The 26,780-nt window shown below is 45.8% G+C and overlaps 8 protein-coding genes across 10 annotated transcripts; 3 read left to right on the forward strand and 5 right to left on the reverse strand.

Annotated features, from left to right (window-relative positions):
- Positions 1-58: 58 nt before the first annotated feature.
- On the reverse strand, positions 59-4,946 carry LOC6619900 (protein bfr2). Of its 3 annotated transcripts, none has more exons than XM_032725758.1 (4): positions 4,499-4,946; positions 3,695-3,745; positions 2,706-3,628; positions 59-2,305 (listed from the first exon to the last, which is right to left on the reverse strand). In XM_032725758.1, exons 3-4 carry the CDS (start codon positions 3,502-3,504, stop codon positions 1,455-1,457), a joined length of 1,650 nt encoding a protein of 549 aa, XP_032581649.1. In that variant the 5' UTR covers positions 3,505-3,628; positions 3,695-3,745; positions 4,499-4,946; the 3' UTR covers positions 59-1,454. The 3 variants fall into 3 exon arrangements, with proteins under 3 accessions (XP_032581649.1, XP_002044112.1, XP_032581650.1); XM_002044076.2 differs by having other exon boundaries at positions 3,695-3,748; XM_032725759.1 differs by lacking the exon at positions 4,499-4,946 and adding an exon at positions 3,962-4,097 and having other exon boundaries at positions 3,695-3,748.
- A 2,004-nt stretch (positions 4,947-6,950) lies between these two features.
- On the forward strand, positions 6,951-9,789 carry LOC6619901 (thioredoxin domain-containing protein 5 homolog). Its single transcript, XM_002044077.2, has 3 exons — positions 6,951-7,223; positions 8,275-8,677; positions 8,739-9,789. Exons 1-3 carry the CDS (start codon positions 7,033-7,035, stop codon positions 9,393-9,395), a joined length of 1,251 nt encoding a protein of 416 aa, XP_002044113.1. The 5' UTR covers positions 6,951-7,032; the 3' UTR covers positions 9,396-9,789.
- Positions 9,790-9,889: 100 nt separating this feature from the next.
- Positions 9,890-13,721, forward strand: LOC6619902 (BTB/POZ domain-containing protein 17). The gene is made up of 4 exons (XM_002044078.2): positions 9,890-10,906; positions 11,078-12,062; positions 12,130-12,287; positions 12,381-13,721. The coding sequence occupies exons 1-4, from the start codon at positions 10,568-10,570 to the stop codon at positions 12,633-12,635; spliced, it is 1,737 nt and encodes a 578-aa protein (XP_002044114.1). The 5' UTR covers positions 9,890-10,567; the 3' UTR covers positions 12,636-13,721.
- Positions 13,722-14,235: 514 nt separating this feature from the next.
- Positions 14,236-26,407, forward strand: LOC6619907 (synaptic vesicle glycoprotein 2C). Its single transcript, XM_002044083.2, has 4 exons — positions 14,236-14,408; positions 23,967-24,494; positions 24,567-25,223; positions 25,284-26,407. The coding sequence occupies exons 1-4, from the start codon at positions 14,366-14,368 to the stop codon at positions 25,691-25,693; spliced, it is 1,638 nt and encodes a 545-aa protein (XP_002044119.2). The 5' UTR covers positions 14,236-14,365; the 3' UTR covers positions 25,694-26,407.
- On the reverse strand, positions 14,760-19,047 carry LOC6619903 (mediator of RNA polymerase II transcription subunit 29). The gene is made up of 2 exons (XM_002044079.2): positions 18,538-19,047; positions 14,760-17,312 (listed from the first exon to the last, which is right to left on the reverse strand). Exons 1-2 carry the CDS (start codon positions 18,761-18,763, stop codon positions 16,477-16,479), a joined length of 1,062 nt encoding a protein of 353 aa, XP_002044115.1. The 5' UTR covers positions 18,764-19,047; the 3' UTR covers positions 14,760-16,476.
- Positions 17,085-22,618, reverse strand: LOC6619905. The gene is made up of 2 exons (XM_002044081.2): positions 22,185-22,618; positions 17,085-17,312 (listed from the first exon to the last, which is right to left on the reverse strand). Exon 1 carries the CDS (start codon positions 22,490-22,492, stop codon positions 22,247-22,249), a length of 246 nt encoding a protein of 81 aa, XP_002044117.1. The 5' UTR covers positions 22,493-22,618; the 3' UTR covers positions 17,085-17,312; positions 22,185-22,246.
- On the reverse strand, positions 17,226-21,719 carry LOC6619904. The gene is made up of 2 exons (XM_002044080.2): positions 21,039-21,719; positions 17,226-17,312 (listed from the first exon to the last, which is right to left on the reverse strand). The coding sequence occupies exon 1, from the start codon at positions 21,531-21,533 to the stop codon at positions 21,111-21,113; it is 423 nt and encodes a 140-aa protein (XP_002044116.1). The 5' UTR covers positions 21,534-21,719; the 3' UTR covers positions 17,226-17,312; positions 21,039-21,110.
- LOC6619906 lies at positions 23,423-23,692 on the reverse strand. Its single transcript, XM_002044082.1, has one exon. It carries the CDS (start codon positions 23,690-23,692, stop codon positions 23,423-23,425), a length of 270 nt encoding a protein of 89 aa, XP_002044118.1.
- Positions 26,408-26,780: the final 373 nt, after the last annotated feature.

The following is a 26,780-nucleotide window of genomic DNA, read 5'->3' on the forward strand; positions in this document are numbered from 1 at the left end:
ACGCCAAATGCAAAAAACCCATTGAGGTGATAAAACAATTGAAGATGCTTGTGGGATGTTTTCAGTTTTATGCCGTGTTCTCTTAATATTTCACATTTTATTCGCACTTATGCTACTAATAATAAAAATGATTATAATTTTCAGATGTGTTGTTACTTTCAAAGTTCCGACCGATCTGCGAGTGGTATGGGTCGTGGATATCGGGGAAACCACCCGGTACCGGCAACCCAAACCACGCGGAGATCGGACGACCTGCGTCGGGTGCAATTAAGATGCGGACTTCTTATGCTTCCGTTTCTTCTTTTTTCTCGTTTGGAAATCAAATGAAAAGTGATTATCATATAAATTATAAAAAATTCAGTATATGTAAAGTTAAAAAAAAGTTTTACACATAATATAAATTATATTATTATAATTACGACCACAAAAATTTCTTAGTGTTGAAATGAGTTTTGTTTTGTTTCTTCCGAGTGTTTGTGTGTTTAATGTGTGTGGGGAGGGGGTGTATTGTGTGTGCGGCGTGTTTTGAGTGAGAGAGATAGAGAGAGAGCGCGAGTTGCTGCGGGTCGAAGGTCGAGGGGGTGGTGGAGATGGTGGTGGGGGGCTTGCTTGGTTTATACGACAAGTTTTGATTTATTATTAAATTTAAATACCTATGTATATAAATTACGTTTCTGTTTTATTATAATTATTGTTGTTTCCATCTTAATCATTTTGTTTTCTTTCGCTTTTTATTTTTTTTCATATTTTTTTTTTTTTTTTTGTTTTTTTGTATGTAGTGGGCAACTGCGGCATTTGTAAATTTTCTTTATATTTAAATGTTCCTTTTGACTGTGTAAAAATATCGATTTCCATCTGATCTTGTTTTGTAGTTACTATTCATGTTTGCATTTGCTTTTCGTTTCAGTTAAATTACGTTAACGCTGCATTCTGAACTCTCTTTTGCTGCTGCTGCTGATGATTCTGCTGCTTGTTCTTCGGATTCTTCTGATTCTTCATCTTGGCGCGCTTCCTATGCTATTGAAATGTTGTTTGTGGTGCTGCTTACTGCCTTCTGGATCGGGATCCTATATTCCGCTCTGATCTGATCGGTTATGTTCATGTTATGTTGGGTTGTGTGTGTGTTTGTGTCTGTCTGTGGCGTGTGTCGTTTCGTGTTGTGTGTATGACAGTGGAGTGTGTTGGGTGTTCGCTTCTCGTTATATGTTGTATATATATATATATATAATATATTATATGTATGTATAGTTAGTTGCTTAATAGTAGAATTTCTTGAATGTTGTTGTGGTAAAGTGTAGGTAATGTTGCTCTATGTCTCTATGTCGACTCAACTGCACTACATACAATGTCTTTCCACCGGATACGCGGCGAAACGAACCGTGCCGAGCCGAACCGATCCCCGTTTCTGACACGCATCCGCATCCGTATCCGTATTTCGTTTCCTCACCTCCGCCTCATTCGCTGCGCAGTTTCTTTAGCTCCGGTGACTTCTCCCCCACGCCCACACCCACTCCGCCGGCGTTCTTCAGCTCCATATCGCAGTGCAGGGCAGTACGCTTCTGTCCAATGGCTGGTGCCGAGTCTGCACCCGCTGCTACCGGCGAAACCGCATCCACCGTCTTGTTCGCCGCCAGCTGCTGCAGTTTACTGTCCCTCACAATGCCGTTGCTGCTATTGCTCTCGTCAGCCTCTAGCTCCGCCTCATTATCCTCCTCCTCGTCCAGCTCATCTTCCTCCTCGTCCTCCGCCTCATCCTCATCCTCGTCGTCCAGGACGCCGTTCCCGTTACCATTTCCATTGGCTGGTGCTGCAGTCGCTTTGCTGGCTGGCTGTGGTGCTGCTGTAACCGCTTCCTCTTCTGCCAATGGAGCAGCCTGACCGTTGTTGGTGATCGAATTGTTAGTTTTGTGGGGCTGGCTCGGCGCCTGCTTCTGATTCTGGCTCGAGTGCTGTGTGGGAGTCAGGATGGGCAGGCTGTTGGTCTTGGGCGGAGCCTCCTGATTGCTTTCAGAGTCCGAGGCGAGCGGTGTGCCACTCGAACCGATGCCAATGCCAATGTCTAGGGCGATGGGCTCACCGTCCTCTGTGGAGGTAGTGGCCGTTGTCTGTGTGGTGCCATCGTTGTCATCGATGATCGGCTCCTGGGAGGTGGAATCGTTCGAAACAAAGTTGGAATCACCGTCCTGCAGGGCGGCGCCAACGGCAGCTGCGTTATTCTTGGCCTCACCCGACTGTAAAGGCATCAGAGCAGCCGGGTTGGTGTTCTCATTCTCTGTCTCCGATTCTGTAGCAGTGTTGCGACCGCCTGGGGGATAGAAAGCATTGGATTAGCCATCAATAGTCAATTTGTTAACTCAGCAAACTGCGGTCAGAGTAATCGAACAATGAAACTCTCTGTGTTTAAAATTATTGGACGTCCTAACACTTTTGCTAAGCTGCCAACAAGTATAAGCTTAGTGATAATATGTTAAAAGTTACCAATTTTACAGTAGTAACTTTAAAATTCCTCCTTTTTTTTAACATGACACCACGCGTAGCAAATAAATTTTAAATTGTAAATTGACTCCTACGATACTACAAACATATGTTTAATGGAAAATTCCGGAAAGGAAAAAAACTTGGTTTCTGGAAAAGATTACTCGGTTTGTGTGTTTTGTTGCATGTGTGTATCTAGCCGCAGTTACCGGATCATCTTAGCTGCTTACCTGCTCCCTGGCTTTCGTCGTCCAAATCGACACCCACACCATCGTTGGTATCGTCGCCATCGAGCACCTTGCTGCTGTTGCCGTTTGTGCTGAGTGAACCGGTGCCAGTGGCAGAGGCGCCGGATCCCGGCGGCGGCATATCGTCGAGCATCTCGGGACTGAGATCATTGGCCACATAGTGAGACCAGAGGGCCAGCTCCACGCGATGCGGCGACCAGTGCGGCGTATCCCCGCCCACCTCTGCATTGAGGCGCTCCACGGTGGCCTGAATGTGATTGACGAAGTTGAGGTACTCCTTGGTGGTGTAATCGATGCCCTCGATCTCTGGTATGGCCATCAGGCACTCGTCGGCCATGAATGGTGCCGAATCGGGAGCGGCGGCTGCCAGCAGTGCACTGGCCATTGTGGTGCCGACGCCCTTGAGGTTCGATAAAGCTGTGATCGCCTGCTCCAGATTGGGCAGCTTGCGGAAGGCCTTCTTTGTCTCCTGGATGACGGCGCGCGGTGTGTTGACCTTGACCAGGTAGGAAAGCTGCGGATAGAATTTGCCGCGCGACTGCTTCCACTTCATCGACTGGACGAGCTCATCGTATACCATATGCGCATCCTTCCCGCGTGCCTTAATCAATTTAGGCAGTTCATTCTGATACCACTGATCAAGGCGGATCAGCTCTTGCGGCTTCTTGCAGCGCTTCTCGGCCTTTAGCTTAAGAACCTGGGGATAGAGCTGGTAGCAGTACTCGAACTGTGTGGTGCTCCCGGTCTCGAAGAACGAGACCGTCGCCTTGCCGTTGGACATCTTCTGCGGATGCGGATGTGTCGTTGTCGCCTGCTAATGATTGGTGGTATCGCTGTATCTCCGTATCGTGGTATCTATCGTCTTGGGTCCCAGGACGTTGGCTGATCCGCAAGTGCCCGGCTGACTATATATGCGGCGATATATGTACTTAGGTGTAAGCTACTATACGCCAAATCAATTTATTGCTTACTGTTTAATCTCCTGCTTTTCCTGTCCGTTCCGAGCTGCTCCTGTCAACGTACTGCTATTCGTGCGTTGAGAGTTCCCGGCGAGAAAGAAGCGAGTACGTGAGAGACAGAGAGAATGCGAGTGCGAGAGAGGGAGCACGAAGAAGCAGCAACGCAAAGGAGAGTGGATGAAAAGAGAAGAAAAGAGGCACACAATTAGGTTTACAGTTACGATTACATATGCAAGGGGGATCGGTGCGGTGGCATCGGGAGGTAGTTCGATTGATTACTGTTAATGCTGCTGCTGCTGCGGCCGTGTCTCTGTTGTTTGTTGTATTTACTCAATCCGATAATCGCTCACTATTTGCCAAAAATCTGCTCGCTTCCGCCGCCGTGTGCACAGCACACAAATCGAATTTTTACAGTGCGGTCGTCGGGTTCTTTTTAGTCCGCCATGCACTCACACAGGCAAACTGACAGGCACACGGACGGACACACACACACTCACTCAGCACACTCGCTCTCGCCACCCAAAGAGAGCCATGCGCTCATACACAGGCAAAAACACGCACACCACACACACACACTGACTTAAACACACACACACTTATATACTGAGGCAACAGCAGCAGCAGCAGAAAATTTCTTTTCCATCTAGGTTTTCGAAAAAATACGAACGCGAGCATTAAATAAACGAATGGTACTATTTTTTCGCTGTTGTTGTTGTTTGTTCTTTTTTCGTACGTCTTGTCTTTTTGGCAAACGCTGAGAACAGCTTTTCACTAGCGCACTGCACGCACACAGATGAGTGGGTGAACAACAAATACCTTTTAGTTAGTCGCCGCCAGTCTTCCTTTCCGTCCACATCCAAACAACTACTCCAATGCTTTGCTGTTTTTCTGTGTTGCCTCTGCTTTGCTTTGCTTCGCTTCGCCTCTGTGCTTGTGCTGAGCTGCGTGCTTCGTGCTGTGCCCGTGCTGTGCTGCTTCTTCTTCTTCCTCTGCTGTTTCAGTTTCTGCTTCTGCTTTCTGCCTGCAGGGGCGCCGTTGACAACTGACAAATAAAAAGGGGTTACTCTGTTCTCGAAATGAGCACGCCACCGAAAGCACAACAAAAAATTAAAAAGGATCGGAGCGGAGCGATGCAGCTGTGCGATGTGCTGCTAACTCGTGTGACGGGAATTGGGATTGCGAATGGGAATGAGAGGGAATACGAGAAGCGAATATGGGAATGACGAACGACGACGAACCGGGAACAGGAGTTGTCGCTCTATCTCGCCCGCACTCGCTGCCCGAATGTATCTGTATCTCTCTGGCACCCTTGGCGTTCCATTTCATTTTGCCGGCGACGTCCGTGCTCTCTGCCGCCGCTCTGCCATCGTCTCTGCCGCTGCGTTTATGCGCAGTGCGTCATTACACGAATACCTGTTCAAAGCGGAGGCATAAACGCGGCTTTGTCGATCAACATCCATGAAACCGAAAGCCATGTTCGGGTTATAGAAACTTCGAGTAAAAAATACCTATGTATATTGAAGCAATGTTTACCCTTATTAGTTTAGTTAATGCAAATATGTTTTATGTTTTTACAAACAGCAGCATGTTCTTAAAAATATTTATCTCTATATTCAGGCCCTTCGATTAAATCAGTACTAAGTTGCAAAACAAAAAGGAATGGGTTCTGTGAGTGGGTTGGGCTCCAGTGAGACTTGTTAATAATTTAAGAATTCGCGATATTCTAGTGTAAACAGCGTGTCTTTGCATGTTCGCTGCTTTTGTTGTGCCAGTTGTCAGCGGCAGCGGCGTCGTTGTGCCATTATTCATATTCATGAGGGGGTGCGTCAGGTTTGCTGAATTTTACCGACTTGTTTGCGCGAACCGAAATTATTTATGGCTCAGCACGAAGAGCGATAGAAATGCATGCATATGTTGTTGGTTGGTTAAAAAGTTGCCCTTACATGCAGTTAAGTGCATAGAATTTGTCTACTTGCGCATTTAATAAAAATGCATACATATTAAATAATGTACATAATTAATCAGCGGTTTGAGGGTTGGAACATTTACAGATGGAACTATAGTGATCAAAAAGTAGCTATACATGTATAAATATCGAAAATATTACAAAACTGTTCCAGCTTTCAAGCATTAACTAATTCGAGAACAGCTGCTGGTTCCATAATCGAGTACACACGTGTGCTACTCAAAGTCTAAGCTAAATGAGCGGTCGAGCGGCAACTTGATATTTAAAAAACAGAACCCTACTTAACAGTCGACTCAAGTTCGATCCCCCCGCCGGTACGCCCCTCAGTTCACCTATCACTCGTTTGCCTTTGCCGCCATCATTCGCTGTTGCTGTTTTTACCCTATTCGTCCAGCAACATAGCAGCTGCAATTTAGTTGTTTCTGTTTGTGCCTTCCATGTGCCTGCCATTCGTTCATTATACCCTTGCATAGAGCATTATCACTTTTTTAGATAGCGGTAATCCTATCTAATACATTATCAATGTGATCAGTTAAATGGTTTCATATGTACTTCAGTGCGATTTGCCTTCCAATTTGATGATCTACTAAAATGGCAATTGACAATTGCTGCCAAATTGTTCAAGCGAAATTTAATTTACTAGAAACTATTCCAGTTCATAGAGCATTAAAACGTCGGCTAGACGCAGATAGCTTCCTTTTCTCGCGGCGATATGCGTGCGATGTATCGCATCGATACTCGATGCGGATGCCCATCTGTTTTGCGACATTTTCCCGCTTTCCCTGTTGCAAAACCCGTTTTTCAAATTACAAATTCGAGTATATTTCAAAACTTATATTGATTAATTTTCTAAAATCCCCACTGGAGAGCGACATTCGTATTCGTAGTGGTTGGATTTGTATTCTCTCTTTGCCATGACACAGCTGTATGTATTAATCATTCGGTATACAAGCAACTTTTTCGCACAGGCCCCTTTCCAAATCAACTACGTCTCTGTGTGTGCGACTCGCTCGTTTTTGTGTTTTGCCATTCTCGCTGTTCACGCACCAATACACACAAGTGGCTGTTCGAAGTTGCCAGATCAACGTTTTACCGGTGCCAGAGTGTTTTAAACTTGTAGAGGATGATGTACTTGTGCTCATATATTTTTTGTGACTAGAAATTAAATTCTTAAAAAAACGTACATAATTCCGTTTCATTATTATTTTATAATATATAGTTTCTCTTAAAAACGTGTGTACTTTTTTGAAATCGATGATCAGCTGGCCTTGCCTGTCTATCGATTGCCCTTTTTGGCATCTCTAGTCCTATTCATCGAAATTTTATTTTGTATCCGGACGTGGTCCCCCAACACTTTCAGATCTCTCCAAGCGTTCCGTGCATCATGTTGACCAGGTCCATTTTATCCGTTGCCGTGTGCGGCCTCCTTCTGTCGCCCCTCCTGCCCATCACCCGTGCGTCCCAGGAGAAGGACGCCGGCAAGCAGGACAAGGAGTTCGCCGTGGAACTGGACCCGGAAACCTTCGACACTGCGATTGCCGGCGGCAATGTCTTCGTCAAGTTCTTTGCTCCATGGTGAGTTGCAATTCGATTTCGGTTCCTCCACCCCTCCATTCCGCCCTGCGCCCACACCTGAACGAAATAAAAAATCGCCGTCCCAAATTGGCCAACTTTTGCCGGCGAATCGCGGCGGTCCACATAGGTCGTCTATTTTGTGTGACCAAGCCACGCACACATAATTATCAGTGGGTGTTTTGGTTTACACATTCATTCAATTTCTGGCAATTTTATTGTAATGAAACAGATTGTTGATAATCAACAAGTATTTACAAAAATGAAATTTAGCTTACCAAAAATGGTCTTAGAAGGCTAGCGAAAATAAGTATTTAATTAGCAATTTAACAATAGTCGCCTTTATTTGTAGTATTAATAATATAAACTGCTAATCCTGAAATAGGTATTATTTTAAATACGAAATTCAAACCGATGCAAAAATAGCGAAATATCTTTACCCTCATAAATCCTAAAGAATTTGAATCTGAAAATCAGAACATACCTTTTGTTTTGTTAAAATTGGTATATTTCGGCTTGTGAGAAATTTACCTGATGATCGTGAGTGACATAAATTCGTGACCCCGGCAATTTGGTCAAAAACTAAAGATCCGTGGAATTGAAGATTCGTCATGTCTGTCGAGCAAATCGCACGTTCGCCGATAAGACGATCAAAGGGGCTTTGTTGTCCCCCTTGATTGACAAACTAAATACTCCAGGTTTCGGCAACTATTATAGTTTTCATAGCGCCCGGCTCTCACGTCTTATTAAAAGCCATCCCAATGTCTATGAGCTAATTTGATTAGGTTCAATTATGTTGCTAGGAAGTGCCATGCGATTAGAGGGGGGAGTTTAAGGAAGCTCGAAATGCGATTCGGGACAAAGCGCCAAGTCTTATCGCTGTTCATTGTTTCGTGCTCCTTTGTATGGGGGGAAAACAATGTGAGTTTGACCGATTTATCGATTCCTATTTCAAAATCAATTTAATCGCAATAGATTAGGTGTTAAATATTGTTTGTTAAATGTGAGTCATACAGAATTCGTATCCATTTCATATGGCATTTTTTAATCGTAGGTGCGGACATTGCAAGCGTCTTCAGCCGCTGTGGGAACAGCTGGCCGAGATCATGAACGTGGCTAACCCCAAGGTGATCATCGCCAAGGTGGACTGCACCAAGCACCAGGGACTCTGCGCCACGCACCAGGTAACCGGATATCCCACACTGCGCCTCTTCAAGCTGGGCGAAGAGGAATCGGTCAAGTTTAAGGGCACTCGCGACTTGCCCGCCATTACCGATTTCATCAACAAGGAACTGAGCGCACCCGCCGAGGCGGATCTGGACGAGGTCAAGCGCGAGCAGGTCGAGAACCTCAATCTTGGCAAGGTGGTCGACCTCACCGAAGACACCTTTGCCAAGCACGTGTCCAGCGGCAATCACTTTGTCAAATTCTTCGCACCCTGGTGCAGTCATTGTCAGGTAAGCCGAATTCAATGACTGTTCGCCTAAAATGCGTAACTGTGGCATCCTTTTCGTACAGCGTTTGGCACCCACGTGGGAGGACCTGGCCAAGGAGCTGGTTAAAGAGCCTGCCGTAACTATCTCGAAGATCGACTGCACCCAGTTCCGTTCCATCTGCCAGGACTTTGAGGTCAAGGGCTATCCCACTCTTCTCTGGATCGAGGATGGTAAGAAGATTGAAAAGTACTCGGGTGCTCGTGATCTGTCCACGTTGAAGACGTACGTGGAGAAAATGGTGGGCGTGCCACTGGAGAAAACCGCTGGCGAGGCCGGCGATGACAAGGTGGCTATCGAGGAGGTTGCCGGCGAGGAGGACGCAGCCAAGAAGCTGGCCCCACAACAGCTGACTGGCGAGGACGAGTTCGACCAAGCCATTGCCGAGGGCGTTGCCTTCATCAAGTTCTATGCTCCGTGGTGTGGACACTGCCAGAAGCTGCAACCCACCTGGGAGCAGCTGGCCACGGAAACGCACCAGGCTCAGAGTTTCGTGAAAATCGCCAAGGTTGACTGCACGGCGCCGGAGAACAAGCAAGTGTGCATCGATCAGCAGGTGGAGGGCTATCCAACTCTCTTCCTGTACAAAAACGGTCAGCGCCAGAACGAGTACGAAGGCAGCCGCTCACTGCCGGAGCTGCAGGCCTACCTTAAGAAGTTCCTCGGCCACGACGAGCTCTAAAGCGTCTGCCGGTTCACAGGGAATCAGCAGTAGTCGAATGATCAAATAATCGCCCGCCAAATTAATTGTAATCGTAATGATTTTTCTCCAGCATAAACCTCTGTGAGGAGTCCGCATTTAATTAATATATCCAACAACACCCAAAAGACAACGCGCTAGCTGGAATTTTGACTCCCTTTTCCTCTATTTTCGTTTTTGTCCCTCTTCCTTAGCTGTCTTTGTAGACCTTTTTTTATACATATTTGTTTAGTGTTTACGTAAATGGGGCACGGGACTGTGTGCGCGAAGATAAGCCATTTAGCGAACTTTAATTTCAATTTTAAAATCATTTTGTAGCCTACGTTTTTAGGAAAATTTGTCAACACAAAGCAAATAAATATCAATTCGAAAACAATAGCCTGCTGTTTAAAGTATTTTATTATTAAAGTTAGCTTAATACGGTAAGATCGCAAATAATAAACCGTACATATGGTTTATTTGAATAATTGTTTGGGAAAAACCACTATTTAATGTTCCGAGAAAAGCTGAAAAACCAGTTGTTTATTGGTTTTTTGAATAAATAATAATATGCCAATTCTGAGTTAAGGTTTAAGCTGACTTATTGGCGTCCTTCAAATATTTATTTAACACACTTTAAAATCCATGTAGATTTTGATGCCAATTAAAATTATTTAACAGCAGGCAGGTTTTTGAATTGAACTTTTAGCAACGCGCGCTAGTGTCGATAACCATTTATCGATTACTGATATAGTTGAGTATCTTAATTTGGGCTGCCAGATCTACGTAATAGATTAATGTATTTATATTGCACTTAATTATCTAAATTATCTAAAAATCTAAAATTGCTGAACCCGGTAAAATACTACTGAAAACGAAATTGCATTTTGGGGAATAATTATTACGGATACGACTAATCTATCCATATATCGTATATGAAGTGTCATCGGTCTGCCCTGCTGTTTGCAATGCATGCCTGGCACACTGCTGCTTCGATATAAATCGTATCGTGTCTGCATCGTCTGTAGTTTGTTCTTGCATTTGAAGTGAGACTTTTTGCCGTGTCTTTGGGTCGTGCTTACGGAGCACGTAGGTTGTCCTTGTGCCAGTTGTCAGCGCAGAACGAATCCCTAGCCGGGTGCAAGGGTATCCATACCCAATATCCCCGATTCCCGATGAACGACAACGGTAACGGCGGAGCAGCGCCAGTCTCCGCTGGAGTGTGCGGTGTTGGTGGTGCGCACGGAGCGGCTGCTGGCGCTGGTGGTGCTGGCGGTGGCGGTGGAGCTGGTGGCGCAGGTCCGGGCGGAGGTCCCGGTGGCGGAGCAGCTGCTGCGGACTTGGCTGGCGAGGCAGCTGGAGGAGCAGCAGGTGGCGATGCAGCCGACAATACACAAGGAAATGCCAATGGAACCAGCGAGAGCCCAGCGAACGGACTTAACTCTAGCGAGGATCTAGACGCCAAGCGGCGCAAGTGTCGCGAAACGGAAGAAGGCCAGGATGAAGCCAGCACGGTGTGTATAACGCCAAAGATATGATCTTATTTGCCAGATTACCAGCCATATGTGCTATCAACATTTATTGATTTTGTCCACTATGAATGGGGACTAGCTCAGACCTTAGTATTAAGTTAAGTTGATCCTGGGTGAATGTGCTCTAATCCTGATTAAATCTTACCCATCTAGATGATCGATGCAAATAGTGTGCTCAATAAGATCGCCAACCTGTACGCCGAACAGCTTATGTCGGACATAGTACTACTGGTGGACGGCAAGGAGTTTCCCGCCCACCGCGTCATCCTCTGTGCCAGCAGCGACGTCTTTCAAGTGATGCTAATGAATCCGGAGTGGAACGAGTGCAGCAAGCATGTGATCGAACTGCACGAGGAGGCCTGCTGCTCGGCGGTGTTTCCGCAGTTCATCAAGTACCTATACGTTGGCCAAATCGAGGTCACGCTGCAGACGGTGATGCCAATGCTGGCGCTGAGCGACAAGTACAATATTCGCGATCTGATCGATCTCTGCGTGGACTACATGAACAAGCACGTGGCCAAGGCGGCCACCAGCGGTTACCTTGTGTCCTGGCTGCAGTATACGCTCTCCTTCACGCCCACCCACAACGATCTCACCGAAACGCTCAAGCGGTTTCTCAAATGGAACCTCGAGATGGTTGCCGAGTCGCGGGACTTTGTGGAAATGGACCCGGCCATACTGATACTGCTGTTGCAGCAGAACGATCTGGTTGTCACCAGCGAGTACAAATTGTTTGACATCCTGCAGACGTGGCTGCTGCATCGTCGCGAACAGATGGAGGCCACTGGCAGTGGCGGTTTCATGGAGCTGATCGAACAGACTGTGTCCCACATACGCTTCGGCATGATGACGCCGCGCCAGCTCTCACACCTGCTAATGAATCCGCTGGTGGAGTATCACAAAGAGTTCCTCGTCGAGCGCATTGCCATTGGCATGAGCTATCAGTCGGGCCATGAAGATCGTGTGCGGGAGGTGCGAGCCACCGAATCGGGTAAGCTGCAGTTTACGCCGCGGCTCTATTGGAACGACACCTGGAGCGTCGACATCGATGTGCACAACTTTACCGCGATCGAGGACTATAAGAACTATGTGACCTGCTTCTTTTCGCAGCGACACATTGCCGAGACTGAGGAGGACGGTAAGTAGTGGCCGACAGCTGACTTCGATTGATATACAGAAAAAGTTTACGATTACTTAATCGCCAGATCCTTGCATGACATGGGAAATCGAGTTTTTCCCGCGAGGCGTTAGGTATAACAAGGCCAAAATGGTATGGGGCGAGGATGTACCAGGCTGCTCCTTGAACACAGTGCGTCTACGGGTTACCTGCAAGCATCAAAACATCGGAGAGGAGCGATTTAAGGTAATTAAGCGGCAACCGTAATATTCTGTTGCGGATCAACGAGTATTGACGCAATTTGTAGCATATTCTTTCATGCATTATTCCTATTTTCAGATCGCCGTGCTGATCGTGGGCATGCAGAACCAGATTATGCACATCCGCACTGTTGCAGAGCGTACGGAGTACTTCTCCGATACGTCGCGCGTCGTCAACCTGGACAACCTGCTGCCGTACGAGGAGCTGGAGCACACATCACTGTACTTGAGTCCCCATCTGACGGGCACCGCTCGTAACACGCTTACCCTGCACGTGGTCATCACGCCGATGGGCGCCCACACCTGCCGAGATACGCCACCGTTTCAGTTCTAAAAAAAAAACAAAAAAAAAAAAGAAAACAAATTAAGAAGCGGTCCTGTGGGCATCTCAACTATAGCACTCCGTACTTCCCGGCGCATCCACAGGCACCTCATGCATCCACAGCCACCACTGTATTTCAACCTACCATTTAACATGTGTATGTATGTAAAAATCCAATGCGACTGCAAATCCCCCTGGGCTCAACCTTTGCGATCTTAACTGACGGTCTACTCCGGTCGATTGCAATATGATTTGTTATTAGTTTTTTGTTTTATATTACACTATTTCCTTTAAGTTAGGCGCAGCGACAATTACTGCTGAGTGAGTAAGTTCGTAGGCGGAGCCATATTCAGTGATTGATTGGACACGACGCCCATTTGGTACTGTATTCACCTGACCATTTCGCAGGAGAATCGCAAATGAAAATGGACTATGGAAAGGAGTTTTTCTAATAAAAGTTAAACTGTAAATTAAAAAAAAAGAAAACCATAAAATCGCTACCGACATGGCTGAGAAAGAGAGAGGGTCACGTTTGGCTATTTGCCATCTCGTTTGCATGAGGCATCAGTTTTAATGTTTTACAGCCAATAAAAGATACATATGTGTAGCTGCTTAGGCTTTTGGATACCTTTACGAGTGCGTTTATGGCCCGGGATCAACCTGTCGCGTCTCGGGGGCCTATCTTTATGTGTGCTCTGCTGTCCATATAGTCTACAGTGCGGAACACCAAATATGTCATATGTAGATGGGACTCTGGGCTCTGGTCTCTGGATATCCAGATAGCCAAATAGCCAGATAGCCAAGGCATAACGAATATATATGCACAGATGTGTAAATCGGTTCAGGTATCGGCCATCAATCGAATTGATTTAATCTTGGCGTTAATGTAGCTGTTAAATAAAATAATGTCTCTTCAAAAATCAGCTATGGTCTATTATTATGCGTTTTTATTAGACTGAACTAATGAGTAGAATTACTGTCATTTAACGATATAATTTAGTGATTTCGGTTAATTTAATTATTGCCTAACACGTTGACCAGTCATTTTGTAAAATAACGTCTCTGAGAAACCTCGAATAAAGGTGTGTAAAACTATAACTTAATGTTTTTATTACCTCCTGTAGTACAAAATACGATAGGCTTGCATGAGAATATAAATAAAGCATTTTATTTTACTTTAAATCCGAACTATTGTTTTATTATTTCTCATGGCTTATCATTAATTCAAGGGAAATTACCAATTAGTGACCTATCTGTATCTATACCTATGGCTATACCTTCATTGAGTCCGTTTAACAACTGTTGTCATGCTCCACAAATATCCACAAATTGCTTTTCAGACATCCAGTCCCCAGGGGGCTGTTCCTTGATCTTATGCGATGCCCCATTTACGATCGCTTGGTTTAGTCTTATCGCCGATCTTCCAGCTTGCTAGCTCAACTAACCAAGAACTTTATCACCACGATACTGACTTGCAAATTGCTTGAAGATGGCTGGATGGATGGCGGTTATTCAAGATTTACAGCTTTTGTTTTCGTCTTTATTTTTGGTGCGGATATCTCTGGCCGGGTTTACGATTGTGTTACCGTACCGAGCTTTACAGAACGCAATTGCGATCGGACTTTGAAGCACGTACCTCTGCGTTCGGATACCCGGACATACTTCTATGTCCACAGACCCACGGAGCTCATCAGTTGGCCGTGGACCGTGCCGCCAGAAGTTCCTCGAAGTTCCAGGACATCATGGATAATCCCGGATATGTGATTGACTGCGAGCGCGAGTTCGGTGAGTGAAAGAAAGCAATGGTTCCCTATGGGTTCTACGGTTTGAAGTGAGATCTATTGCAACATGGAAATCTGTGTGATACAAAGTTGTGAAATATAAGATGATAAATATTATAACGATAGTAGTCGCATGGACCAAATGACTTTTTTTTTTTACAAGTGAAGATAGTGAAAATATCCCAAAGCATAAATAAAAGATCATGCTTAACTTATTTTTGTTTGCTATGCTTTATTATTGCCAAAATGACTTTGTTTTTCTTGGTATACATATATAAGATATATGCGTTATATAAGATATATATGCGGTATATGCCCATCAGTTACAGATTCAATTCTATATCGTATGCATATCGTTTATACGTATGTTATTATTGATGAATTCAATTCTCGTGTCTTTGGATGCAGATGCAGTTTTACTATCTCTCCCTTTCACTTACTCTCTCTTTTCACCCCTCTATCTCGCGTCCTCTCGTGACCACTTTCCTTAACTATCTCTCCCGCTTTTTCGCTTAGTGTAGTTGGTTTTTGATAGGTTTGCATTTAGTGTTTGAGTATGTGAATAGAACGAGTCAATGTCACGTCACACATCGGTTATATGCCCCATATATATGTATATATGTATATAACCACATATTTGTTCTTGACTTGAGCACGCGCAGGTTTTATCTTGAGAAGCAACGCGCCTATGGGTAATACGTCAGCTATTTATAGGCCACTTTATAGTGCGAATCTTCTGAGTATCATAAACGTTGTAATTGGGCTTACATTTGTTTATCCAATGATAAAGTTCCAAAACTAATATTTTGTTTGAAAAACATATGTTACATAGAAAACCTAAAGTGCTTTTCGAAAATTTTTAAAACCTTTGAAATAGGTTTTTGCCAATTTGAATGAAAAGTAAAAGTACATATTTAGACGTACATAATATAGAATGCATACACCGATATCTGATCATGACATAGTTCTCTTTTTGCGAGAGGCGACTTGGATTGTGTGTGATTCAATCTGATGATGCTGAATTCTAGTGACATTCATCCGCTGCCCCGCTTGCAAGGGGGGTATACTCCTTGGATGGGTTACTGGTAATTGGTAATTGGTAATTGGTTACTAGTTACTGGTTACTGTTTACTGGTAAACTGATTACTCTAGGGTTGCCTAATTATTGTAGTTGGTGTAGCGTTCGCTAGCTGCCTGGAAGCAGTGTCCTAGGTGGGGTGAGTTTGCTGCTGAGCTTGGTGAGGTGAGCCGCCTGTGTGATCCGTGATCCGTATTCCGTGATCCGTAATTCGTGATCCGTGATCGCTGATATCTTGTGACTTTCTACTGAAGTGGGTCCCGTATTATGCGTGAGTGTGTGTCCCTTTCGAGTGTGTGTTTTTGAATTGATTTGAGTTGAGTTGATTTGAGTGGATTGGATTGGAGTGGTGTGTGGTTGGTACATCGACTATCGTTTAGCTATGGTTTCAACTATCCTTTTGCAGTACATAACGTTTATTAACCTCTATATGTGGCCAGGCCTGGCTACGTATATATGGACCAATTTATAGCTCAGTACTGATACAAGTCAAGACTTATCTATAGCAGAAATGAGTTATACAACCGATCTACTTGCTTTGGCTTTAGTTAACATTATTATAGAATAAGCGATTACAACTTTTGTTCCTAAGTTCTAGCTATAAAACGTTAAATTTGTTCAATTGCAAACGCATTCTACGCATTAACTGAGATTATATTTTTACCTGTAAATTTCAATATGAAATGTCTAATATCGCTATCAATTTGGAAAACATATCTACTCGAACTGATTAATTGAAATATTTTCCCCATGCTTATGCCAGTACTGAGCTTAACTGAGTTATTTCTCCATTCAAATAGGTATGACAAGGTATGGAGGGTATTATTGCCCATATGTTAGTCATTTTTTTTTTTTTTTTTCTTGGGCAGTTACCATTTCTGTGAGCTAATCTCCAATTCCGATCTTGACCGTAGTGTATATACCTCTACATGCATTAAAAAAAAAAAAAAATAAAACAATGAACCGCGACGTTTCCTGATTTGGGTGCAGTTCCTTACTTCTCGAAGATCAGCTCGCCGGTGAGGAACGGATTGAGGTAGGTCTGCGCCTCGTAGCCAGAAACCGAGGCCGTCGTGGTCCTTCGCCGGCCGCCGGATTGCGCCCCGTTCCGCCTCTCGCCGTGGACATGACCGTGGGCGTGGTGCGAGGGACGCTTCTCGTCGCTGGGACTCAGGATCAGTGGAATGGGCATCGAGGTGTATAGCTGCAGTTGTGGTGCCTGGACAATGGTTCCTGCGGCCGGATTTAGTGGAGCGTCCATATAACCATGTGGCAAAGTGGCCGCAGTGGCCAAGGACGCGTCTCCTCCGGCTGTGGTGCTCGGCGTGGAGCTGGCCATCGAATTGGCAATGGACAGTTTCTTTTGACCACCGGCTCGGGCTCTATGATGTTTGTAGTGACCGCGATGTGTCTTCCGCTTCAGGTGACCCATTCCGGTTACTTCGACCGGCGGCGAGGTGTCCAGGATTAGCGGCATGTGAGCCTGCTCCGTTTCTGCATCCAACTGATCGCCACCCATAGCGTGACTTATGTTGCCGGGTTGCGGGCTATATGGTCCTAAAAGCGGCTTCTTGGGCGGCTCCCTAGGATGTGGATGGGGATGTGGATGTGCCTGAATGATGGTGGCCGTGGCAAAGACCTCCTGGAAGCGATTGTTTGCCTCCAGCTGCTGCAGTTGGAGATGTTGGCGCTGCAGCAGTTGCTGGCGCTGCTGCTGCATGTGGCTGAGGATGCGGTACTGCTCGAGGATGTGCTTGTAGAACTGCTCCGCGGTCACTTCCGATGAGTTTAGGAGGCGAATGGCTATTTTCTCGGGTATCACAATTTTATCTGCAAGAATCAGGAATCATAAGGATTTGATTAGTTTGTTACTTATGAGTAGTATTTTATGGAAATCTTAACACGTTTCTCATTCAAAATCATATATTCCTAAATATTCCTTGTAATTGGTTGAGTGTTTTGATGCCCATTTTTGCGGCTCTTAATTTAAATTTAAACTGAATGGAATTAAATTGCGAAGCTCCTTCAAAGGGGGGCAAAACTTTAAAAGCGAACACTAACCATATTACCTTACATTCAGCTCTGGTACAGTGCATTCTCGCTATCATAAATTGCAATTTGTTTGGCTTGCTGGCGTATAACTTTCATTGAGCTCCCAGATTCCGCATTTAATTGCATCAAATTAGATTTATTGAACTGCAAACTGCAAATGGAAGTACACCAAGGAAAACTGCACCCTAGCGTGCTTATGGCGGTGGGTGGCTGGGTGGTTTTGCGTGGTTTTGGGTGGTTTCGGGTGTAGTCGTGTGCATGACACCCCATTGACCCAATTTCGAGTTGATTTACAAAAACTGAACAAAAAGCGAAGAATCAGCGGAAGGAAGGAGGCGGAACAAGCTGAAGCCGAAGCGAGTGGAGCGTTGTGGGCGGCTTTTTCACGTACTTTCCCGAGAAAGTGCTGCCAATTGCGATATTTTGCCAAGAAATTTGGGTACATTCTATTTAAACGTTATAACAACAACAGAGTGCTTGGTAGAACAATTGAAGAACAATTATATATTCAAACCATCAATTTAAAAAGGAAAAAAAAAACTTTAATAACTGTCACTTCTTTGAATCAGATATGGCAGTACTTATCCATAATGTGTTCGTGCATTTTCCGTTAAAAGCACTTTATAATGAGGCTTCAAAAAAAAAAGGGTCAACATTATCCTGCCAACCATCGAAGCCCGTCTAATGGTAATGGCTAACTACTAATGGGTAGTCCAGCCCCAACGTTCACCCTAATACCCATACCCATCCCCTTGGCAATCGTAGTACCGCTAGCTCTTAACTCTGGTAGCCTAGATTCGGGCTTTGTCCCAGATTGACCGCTGGCCGCAAATTACCCGGCGCGTGATTGGTTTCTGGCTTTTTTGGTCACATGGTCACTGGTCATTGGTCACCGTTCATTGGTCATTGTTCACCGGTTGGCAGTCATCGGTTTATGATGGAGCAGTTTGGCCGATGATGTGAAGTGTACAGTGATTACACGGTTGACTAACCGCTGCCTTACCGCAATGCGTGGCCTTGGTGACAAAGGGCCGTATGGTGGGGTCCCAGATGAAGATGTAGTATAGGGATAGCATGATGGCCGCCAGTGAAACGCAAAGGACATAGACGGCGACGGTCAGGATGCGGATGACCTTGCGGTTGCTCTGCTGCGGCTGGTAGCATCGGCTTATTGTCTCCGTGGGCGGCAGTTTCACTTTCTCCTCCAGCGAACTGTGTTTCGAGTTCATTTTTGATTCGATCTATTCGTTTGTTTTTTGATTGTTTCGATATGGCTCTTCTTGATTTTGGTTGCTTTCCTCTAAAAATTTATTTGAGTTCTCTTCACGTTTTTTTTTGGCAGTGTCCCGTTATAGTCTAGTATTTTGTTTTTGTTTGATAAATGCAAAGTTCTTTTCGGTTTTTAGCTTGCCACACGTGATTAGTTTTACATGTAAATGATATATATTTGATTCGAATTAATTTATTATTGGTGTTTATGCGTGGCGAGCTTAAAAGTACAAAAAAGGGCGCGCAAAAACTTGTCTGCCAACCGACGCGTCGAAAGTGTGAAAGCGAAATGAGAGCAGAGAGAGAGATTCTGGCAGGAGTTGGTACCGTTTTTCGCCTTCGTGCTTTTGCAGTTCCTGCTTCGTGCGAGAGCGAATCGCTCTCTCGCACTCGGTTTTTTCTTCCTTCGTGGCATTTTCGGCTGCCTTTGGGGGAGTTTACCATTGCATTAGCGATCTTCGCTTTTAATTTCATTCATAAAATCCATCTCTCTCACTCGCGCTCATTTGCATTTTTGGCTGCCCACGCTCATTGTTGTTTCTTCTGCTTCTTTTTTTTGTGTTCTTTTCATTATTCCGTGGGCATTCCTTGAAGGCGAAATAAAAACAAAAACAAACCGCACGTCGGCACGTTGCCGCTCTTTGTGTGTCAAGTGCAGTTTTCACTCCCCTGAAAATCAGCGCTCCCCTTTTTGCGTTCGATTTACATGCGGAAATTAAAATGCGCGCTTGAATTAATTTTCCATTATTTCAATAATTTCAATGCCAATCAAATGTTGTGCCAATTGAGGCGTTTGTTCGCATCGATAAAATCAAATGTTGTGCAATTTGTGGTGGGCTGTTGGTGGGCGGTGGGTGGTAGAGGCCTTTGGTGGGCGTGGGCGTGGCGGTGAACTGCTGGCTTTGACAGCAACCTTCGCAGGTGTCGCGAAGGACGTTTAAACTTTCGCCCCCACCCCCACAGCCTACCTTTAAACCGCCGTGCACACCTTCGTTTTCCGTTGCCTTCGGGGGGTTAACAAACTGCAACTGGGTCACTAGGACAAGTCGAGAGAGAGATTGAGAGAGAGAGCGGCAGAACGAGCAGGAGAGAGCTAAGGGAGAGAGCGAAACGAATGCAGCGCTCGGCGAATTGAAATGCAGACGTGCGAGTGAGAGAGCCAAACGGTATTGCAATGTTGGTCATTGATTTTGTTGTGTAAGTTCCATACACACACACACACACACACACACAAAGAAAGTGCTGGGAAAAGAGATAGCCAGTCACACACCCACATGCATGTGCAGTTACAGGTTGCACTCCAAAACGGAAACGCTGGATTATTGTAATGCCCAAAAGTATGCTACAAAAGCATCAAAATGGGTATATTGATATTTATCATATCTGTAACAACCTAGAATCCTATAAACTATATCCATAAATCTAACAGAATATTCATAAGTCACAGGTTGTTATTAATCAAAAACAAAAACCTATTTGTCGATAGTGGTTTAGTGTTCCAGAAAGTTCCACTGGCGCGTGTTCGCTTAAAACAAAGCTCCACTGTACTTGCACTTAAATGCATATTCATCATGTGGGCCAGGATGTAGGACACGCTCACACTCACACGCAAGTTCACATGCATTTGCCGAGCAGCATTGTTGCAAAGTTTCCTTCAAGGAGTTTAATTCGCCAACGTGGCCAGGTAGAGCCCTCATCCTGCCTATTCTGGCCTCGAAAATGTTTTGGGCCGGCCTTTAGCATTTTCCATTTCCCTCCCCCATCTTCCATTTCCCACTTCCGTTTCCCTCCAGCCATTTTGCCCATGGCAAGTTTAAGGATGGTTTATCCATCTGCTTACTTATGTGCAGACAAAGCTGATTAAGCAGCTCGGGCAGCCGGAACGATGGGATAACTTGGGCTATGGGCCTTGGCAAGCGAATAAGGGTAAACTTATTCCCCCAACATGCATGATACAGATAATTAAACTTAAAGTTTTGCTGGGCGAAAACTTTCTGAGCCAAAAAACGATGGGCGAGACGGGCGGTTTATCAACTTATTAAGAACTAATGGCATGGCTCGAGTAAATGTGTGTGCAGGAAAGATATTGGCTTTGAATTAATTAGACTAAGATGGTTTGCCATTCAACATAAAATGTAAAAGCAATAAATGCTCCGACAACATTGCGTATGAGTAACAAAAGCGTGATCCTCGAATATAACTCATACGCCACATATGTCAGAACGGGATTCTTACCAAAAATGAAATTAAATTTCACTAAGTTGGGAAATATTTCGATGAATGAAGTGGATGTGTAACCAGGCTGCTCTAGCCGAAGGCAGGACCCTTCTTCTGGCCCTTGTAAACGGGTGGCATACGTGAGTCCCAGAAGAAGATGTGGTAGATGGACAGGAAGAAGCCCAGGCTGCAGAGCCCGCACAAATAGATCACGATCACGAAGTATCGGGCAAATCGCTCGGTACACGTGGGCTCTGCGAACACAATCTCCTCCAGCTGCGGTGACTTGGGCACATACGATGTGGCACAGGCACTCCTACGCGGTGCACTGCTGCTGGCCAAGCGGACGCTGCTGCCACTTCCGGTTCCGGTTGATCCCCTGACCGCATCCTCAAGCACCTCCACCTCCTCGCTCTTCACATTCGATTCGATGAGATTGACAATCTTGGCCAGATTCGCCATGCTGGCGGCATTGCCCAGACCCGCTCTGGCGGATTCCGACGTCGTGGACATTACTGCGGATATGTAATTTACTGGTCGCGTCCGTCCAGTTCGCGTTGTGGCAGCTACTGATTTGGAATCGCCACCGCCATTAAATCAAAATCACACAAATGACGCCATATTCCCCACCAGGCTGTGTGGATAGTGTAGAGCAAATGGGAATTGGTGGTTCAAACTCTGCGATTCGTTGGCACGTAGCAAAGCGGATTAGTTTTGTGCCTGGCTGTCAACTTTTGATATTGGCCACGGGGGCTAATTAAGCCACTAAACCAAACCTACAAACAGTGTTGACTGCTTTTTGCCGAGTAAAATCTCTTCAGCGGATTTAATCCACAATAGGATTAAAGAGTACTCTCGCCAAATGTTAATGCAAAATATAAAGGTAAATATATTGTATTGTGCGATTATGATATGGTTATAGTATGATGCACCTCAGTCGAGATGAAGAAACCCCAAGAGCCAAATTCTGTAGCATACTTTTTCGCGCAGTTTTTTCCAGATTTAACATCAGTGAATATTTTCTGTGTGTGTTGCATATTGAATAGCCAATCTAATTAGGTAGCAACGATTTAATTGACAAATAGCCGAGCTGACAGCACTGTCACAATGCGAATGGCCCTAAATGCTGTCCGCTGTCGTGGTCAGTTTCACGTGGCCACTTACCCAATTCCGGTCACTGATGTCGCTGGGAGATGGATGGCCAACTAACTGAAAGCCATCCGATCCTAGCCAATCGGATGCGTGTGCTTGAACACGGGCAGCGGCGGCATGCGTGAGTCCCAGATGAACAGGTAGTAGACCGCCAGTGTCAAGCCCATGCCGCTCACGCCGCCCATGTAGAGCATCAGGGTGAGCAGGCGGAAGGTCTTGGACTCGAAGAAGTCATTCGACTTGGGCATCGGGATCTCCTCATCCTTGGCCTCCTTGACCACATCGGCCAGGTTGGCCATCAGTGCCGATTGTCCGCTCATGAGGCTGCTTCTTGTTTATTTCGGGAATGTACTGAATGACCCAAGCGATAGAGAAAAAGGTGGCCAATTGCAACCGTAACCGCCTCTTCGAACGAACTGAACACAATTGAGCAATTGCTCCGACTGTCCGTGGATCTGGTCTTTGGTTGTGTTTCTTTTGCTGTTCGTGCTTCCTCGATTTTCGCATTCCGCTCGACGGTTTTTTGCGGTTTCTTTGGGTTTTTGGGTGGCGTGGACACCCAAAGGGTTGGGGAGCAGCGGGCTTGGATTCATCGTCTTGGCGGCCACGCTAATAAGATTCGCCAGTTGCACTTTGAGTATCCCAACCGAGCGCAACCCATTCCAACCGGATCCGCATCACGTGCTGCGTTCTTGGACGCCATCGACGACCACTTGACCCGGTTAGGCGTCACTCCTCCAATCCTGATTCCGTGCCCACTTCGCTTTATTCTTTATTCTTTTCCCTGTCTATTCGTTTCCCTCCTATTCCTTCCGTTCCGTCCATATGCAGATCCTATATTCATGTTTGGCCAGGGAAATGAAAGTGACGATGGTGATGGGCAGTGTGTCTACATGGTATAACCGAATTGAAAATCTTCTAGAATGTTTCATTCAAATCATTTGATTCATGAATCATATAGAATCATATGTTATTCGCCTTTTAAATGTTTCCACCTCTAAATTGTTTTTTTCTGATTTGAAAATAAAACTTTGTAATATTTGAAATATTTCCTTTCTTTGTAGCTAGTAAATAATTGTATATTTAAGGGCATCTCCCAGTCGAGATTTCCACTTGGTCATACTTGGCCCACCTTTGCTAGCATTCCCAAATCCAATTAGCAGCAGTCTGCCCTCCATCTCCAACCCGCACTGCCTGCAATTGTGAAGGTACTGGTACTTACCACCCGGCTGGGTCAAGTGGTCAAATGGTCACTGGTACTCGTGCACCTTCTGCACTGGATGGCCGCCAATGGAGACGGGGAACTTAAGATGGATGTCCGGCATGCTGGAGTCGAAGAACATGAGATAGTAGAGGGCCAGCACCATTCCCAGGCCACTGATCCCGCCCATATACAGAAAGATCGAGATTATCCGGAAGGTCTTCGATTCGAAAAAGGCTGGTGGTGGCTGCTCCTTGGGCAGGCGCACATCGTTATTTTCCTCCGGCTTTTCACCCAAATCCAAAGTGGACGAGGCCATGATTAAACGCCAACTGAGCTCGGGATTCCCTGCCAAGCCAACTGCTTGGGTAAAACTTGAATTATTCCATAAACTCTAGGGTTTCACTTTGAATAACACTGATTGACTGATTCCATTTGATTGGTAAACTGAAAAAAAATCAGCTAAAGTTAAGAAAACTTTAAGATACATACATCAAGGATACTTTACATATTTGTTAATTCGAAATTTCAGATAGACTCAATAGCAATATTCTCAATAATTATGGCTCAACAAACATTTTCTCTCTGTGTAGCAACCGTGGAGGGTGGTCGCGAGGAGAACCTGTCGGAGAAGCCCCGCCCCCACACTTTCGAGGAGGCCATCACGCTGACGGGAGTTGGCCGCTTCCACTACAAGTTGCTGCTCATCTGTGGACTGTGCTTCATGGGCGTGATGGTGGAGATTATGGGCGTTAGTCTAATCATGAACCAGATGAAGTGCGACCTTCAACCGACGCTGGATCAGCAGGGCATCCTAGCGTCCGCCGGATTCCTGGGCGTTGTACTCAGCTCACATGCCATGGGCTTTCTGGCGGACACTTGGGGTCGGGCAACCACATTGCGATACGCCCTCTGTCTCAGCTGCGTGTGCTCCCTCGTTTCCGCTTTCTCGGTGAACATCTGGATGCTGATCGTGTTCCGCTTCCTGACGGGCTTCTTCATTTCCGGCGGACAGGCGTGCGTGTTCAGTTTGTGCGGTGAGTTCCATGGCTTGGGATCGAGGATCAGGCATGTGACCCTGCTGTCCGGATTCCTTTGCACGGCCATGATCTTTGCGCCAGGTGAGTTACTATTGGCAAAGTTAATGGTAATTACCTAAAAACCAATTTGAATTGCTGTTAATGTTCTTTTAGCCATGGCAATTGGCATTTTGCCACTGCGTATCGAGACCATTGTCTTGGGTATGCGCTTCTCGTCCTGGCGCGTTCTGCTCCTCGCCAATGTGTCCGTTTCTCTGCTGGCTCTGGTGGGGATCACCGCACTGCCCGAATCGCCCAAATATTTGCTGGTCCAGGGACGTGGCGATGAGTCGCTGGAAATTTTGCGCTTCATTTTTGCCAAGAACTCTGGCCGAGATCCCTCGGAGTATCCGGTTAAGGAAGTGGCTCTGGAAAGCGGTGGCGTCAGCTTGTCCGATGTCCATGGTTTCCTGGATGCAGTGCGCCTCGTTTGGCACCAGACAGTTCCGCTATTCCATCGCACGCGACTGTGGCACACCCTGAACATCTGCTGTATCCAGTTCCTCATCTATTTCCTGGCCCAGGGCATCTTCATGTGGTTCCCCACCATCCTGGATGAGCTGGGCACACGTAATGGCAATGATACGCTGCTCTGCAATGTCCTGAAGGGTTTTAATATGGATTCTGGGTCAGGGGATGAGGCGTCGAGCTGCTCAGTGGAAGTGGACACCTCCACATACCAGGTGATGATCATTATCGGCGCCTGCTTTGTGCTGATCTACCTGATCTTTGCCTTCATCATCGACCTCATGGGCAAAAAGAATCTGCTGAGTGAGTAGCCAAAAAGAGCGCGATTATTGCTTATCCCCTACTAATCCTTGTCCATTCCAGTGGCCTGGATGGTCGTGACCATGATCTGTTTGGTGGCACTGCACTATGTGGAGCAGTTCGCCCTGGTGGTGATCGCCCTGACCGTTGTGATGGCCATTGGCAATTGTGGCGGCCTGGTTAGCACCATAGCCATGGAATTCTATCCGACGCACATCAATGCCATGGGCATGTGCTTCATCATGATGGTGGGTCGTTTGGGCGCCGTGGTGGGCAGCAATATCCTTGGTCGCCTGCTCTTCGCCAGCTGCGATCCGATGTTCTGGGCCCTATTGGTCTTGGTGGTGCTGCTCTGCACCTTGGGCTACTTCCTGCCGGAGAAGACACGCAGCCAGCAGGAGAAGCCCTCTGCCACAGCAAAGGCCATTGTGGCTGCCACCACTAGTCCCATTTTCGCCATTAACTCCAAGTAGGATTAGGCACCGTTAAGTAGAGAGGCTTCATACAGAACATCCATTCAACAACCCATCCATCATCCATCGTTCTATATATTTTCGTTTTGTTAAATACTGTATATATTAAAAACAAAGTAATTTTTGATTTCAATATTATTAAATATGCATTTATACATTATTATAGTCTGAAGTAGAGTATTCGTAAGCTTAATAAATTTTAGGACTTCTGTAAGTTTCACGCTGATACACTCAGTGTATTTAAAAAAAAAAATAACACATTTAAATATTAAGTTAAACTATTTGTAATGCAGAGGAGTGGTGATGGTAAAGAAGAAGTTACACCCAAATGGCTAAGGAATCGAGAACGGGAACAAGAGCAGCCGCCTTGGAAATGGGAAATGGATTAGGTAAATGTTTGTGCCCATTCCTCCGCCAGTGGCGATGGATGTTGTCACCGAGGCAACAGGCACAAGTAGAAGTAGCTGCATTAACATTCCACGCATTCGTCGCTGGGCGCAGGAGGAGGTGGTCACGGGATTGAGGAAGACTAAACGCATTCCAAGTGCCGTCACCAACTTCACTTCAACTGCTCTCCAAGGTAGCGGGTATTCCTGGGGCTTGTGCGGCATATTTGTCACAATGATTAATACTATTATTCTGCCAAATCATTTATAACTATATCATTTAAATAAATAGAAAGCAATGCTTTTGTCCGTAGACTTGTCCGCTCAAGAGAGTAACGATCCTTTGCTGTATTTAAAATGTATCTTTTACAGGGCATAGCATAGTCGAGCCACTTAAACGAGTTCTTGCCCGCTTGTCGGCCAGTGTTGTTGTGCGCCTCTTTTATTTTGTTTGTATTTATTCAGCAAAACGGTATTTGCTCCGCCGGCTGGTCACAGTCTGCGCCTGCGTCTGCGTCTGTGGCGGCACCTCCAACCCGCCGATCAGGTAGGAAATGGGCAACCGAGCAAGTGAACAGGTAACCAGGTAAGCAGCCAAATAGCCAACGAGCCAAGCTAGCTGGCTGGCCAAGCAACAAACCGTTGCCAATCATAACACACACGTTGCCACAGTCAAGCCAACCGACGGCGAGACTATGAGA

Source organism: Drosophila sechellia, chromosome X (assembly GCF_004382195.2).
Source record: "Drosophila sechellia strain sech25 chromosome X, ASM438219v1, whole genome shotgun sequence".
Taxonomy (NCBI): Eukaryota; Metazoa; Arthropoda; class Insecta; order Diptera; family Drosophilidae; genus Drosophila; species Drosophila sechellia.

Excerpts from the sequence above, each read along its gene's own strand:
- LOC6619900 (XM_032725758.1), bottom strand. The coding sequence starts at position 3,504 with ATGTCCAACGGCAAGGCGACGGTCTCGTTCTTCGAGACCGGGAGCACC. Across the intron at positions 2,306-2,705 it reads CGACGAAAGCCAGGGAGCAG|GCGGTCGCAACACTGCTACA; the intron begins GTAAGCAGCTAA and ends TCTATCCCCCAG.
- LOC6619901 (XM_002044077.2), top strand. The coding sequence starts at position 7,033 with ATGTTGACCAGGTCCATTTTATCCGTTGCCGTGTGCGGCCTCCTTCTG. Across the intron at positions 7,224-8,274 it reads GTCAAGTTCTTTGCTCCATG|GTGCGGACATTGCAAGCGTC; the intron begins GTGAGTTGCAAT and ends TTTTAATCGTAG. Across the intron at positions 8,678-8,738 it reads CCTGGTGCAGTCATTGTCAG|CGTTTGGCACCCACGTGGGA; the intron begins GTAAGCCGAATT and ends CTTTTCGTACAG.
- LOC6619902 (XM_002044078.2), top strand. The coding sequence starts at position 10,568 with ATGAACGACAACGGTAACGGCGGAGCAGCGCCAGTCTCCGCTGGAGTG. Across the intron at positions 12,063-12,129 it reads TGCCGAGACTGAGGAGGACG|ATCCTTGCATGACATGGGAA; the intron begins GTAAGTAGTGGC and ends CTTAATCGCCAG. Across the intron at positions 12,288-12,380 it reads TCGGAGAGGAGCGATTTAAG|ATCGCCGTGCTGATCGTGGG; the intron begins GTAATTAAGCGG and ends TCCTATTTTCAG.
- LOC6619907 (XM_002044083.2), top strand. The coding sequence starts at position 14,366 with ATGGATAATCCCGGATATGTGATTGACTGCGAGCGCGAGTTCG. Across the intron at positions 14,409-23,966 it reads TGACTGCGAGCGCGAGTTCG|CAACCGTGGAGGGTGGTCGC; the intron begins GTGAGTGAAAGA and ends CTCTCTGTGTAG. Across the intron at positions 25,224-25,283 it reads GGGCAAAAAGAATCTGCTGA|TGGCCTGGATGGTCGTGACC; the intron begins GTGAGTAGCCAA and ends TGTCCATTCCAG.
- LOC6619903 (XM_002044079.2), bottom strand. The coding sequence starts at position 18,763 with ATGAACTCGAAACACAGTTCGCTGGAGGAGAAAGTGAAACTGCCGCCC. Across the intron at positions 17,313-18,537 it reads CACCAAGGCCACGCATTGCG|ATAAAATTGTGATACCCGAG; the intron begins GTAAGGCAGCGG and ends TGATTCTTGCAG.
- LOC6619904 (XM_002044080.2), bottom strand. The coding sequence starts at position 21,533 with ATGTCCACGACGTCGGAATCCGCCAGAGCGGGTCTGGGCAATGCCGCC.
- LOC6619905 (XM_002044081.2), bottom strand. The coding sequence starts at position 22,492 with ATGAGCGGACAATCGGCACTGATGGCCAACCTGGCCGATGTGGTCAAG.
- LOC6619906 (XM_002044082.1), bottom strand. The coding sequence starts at position 23,692 with ATGGCCTCGTCCACTTTGGATTTGGGTGAAAAGCCGGAGGAAAATAAC.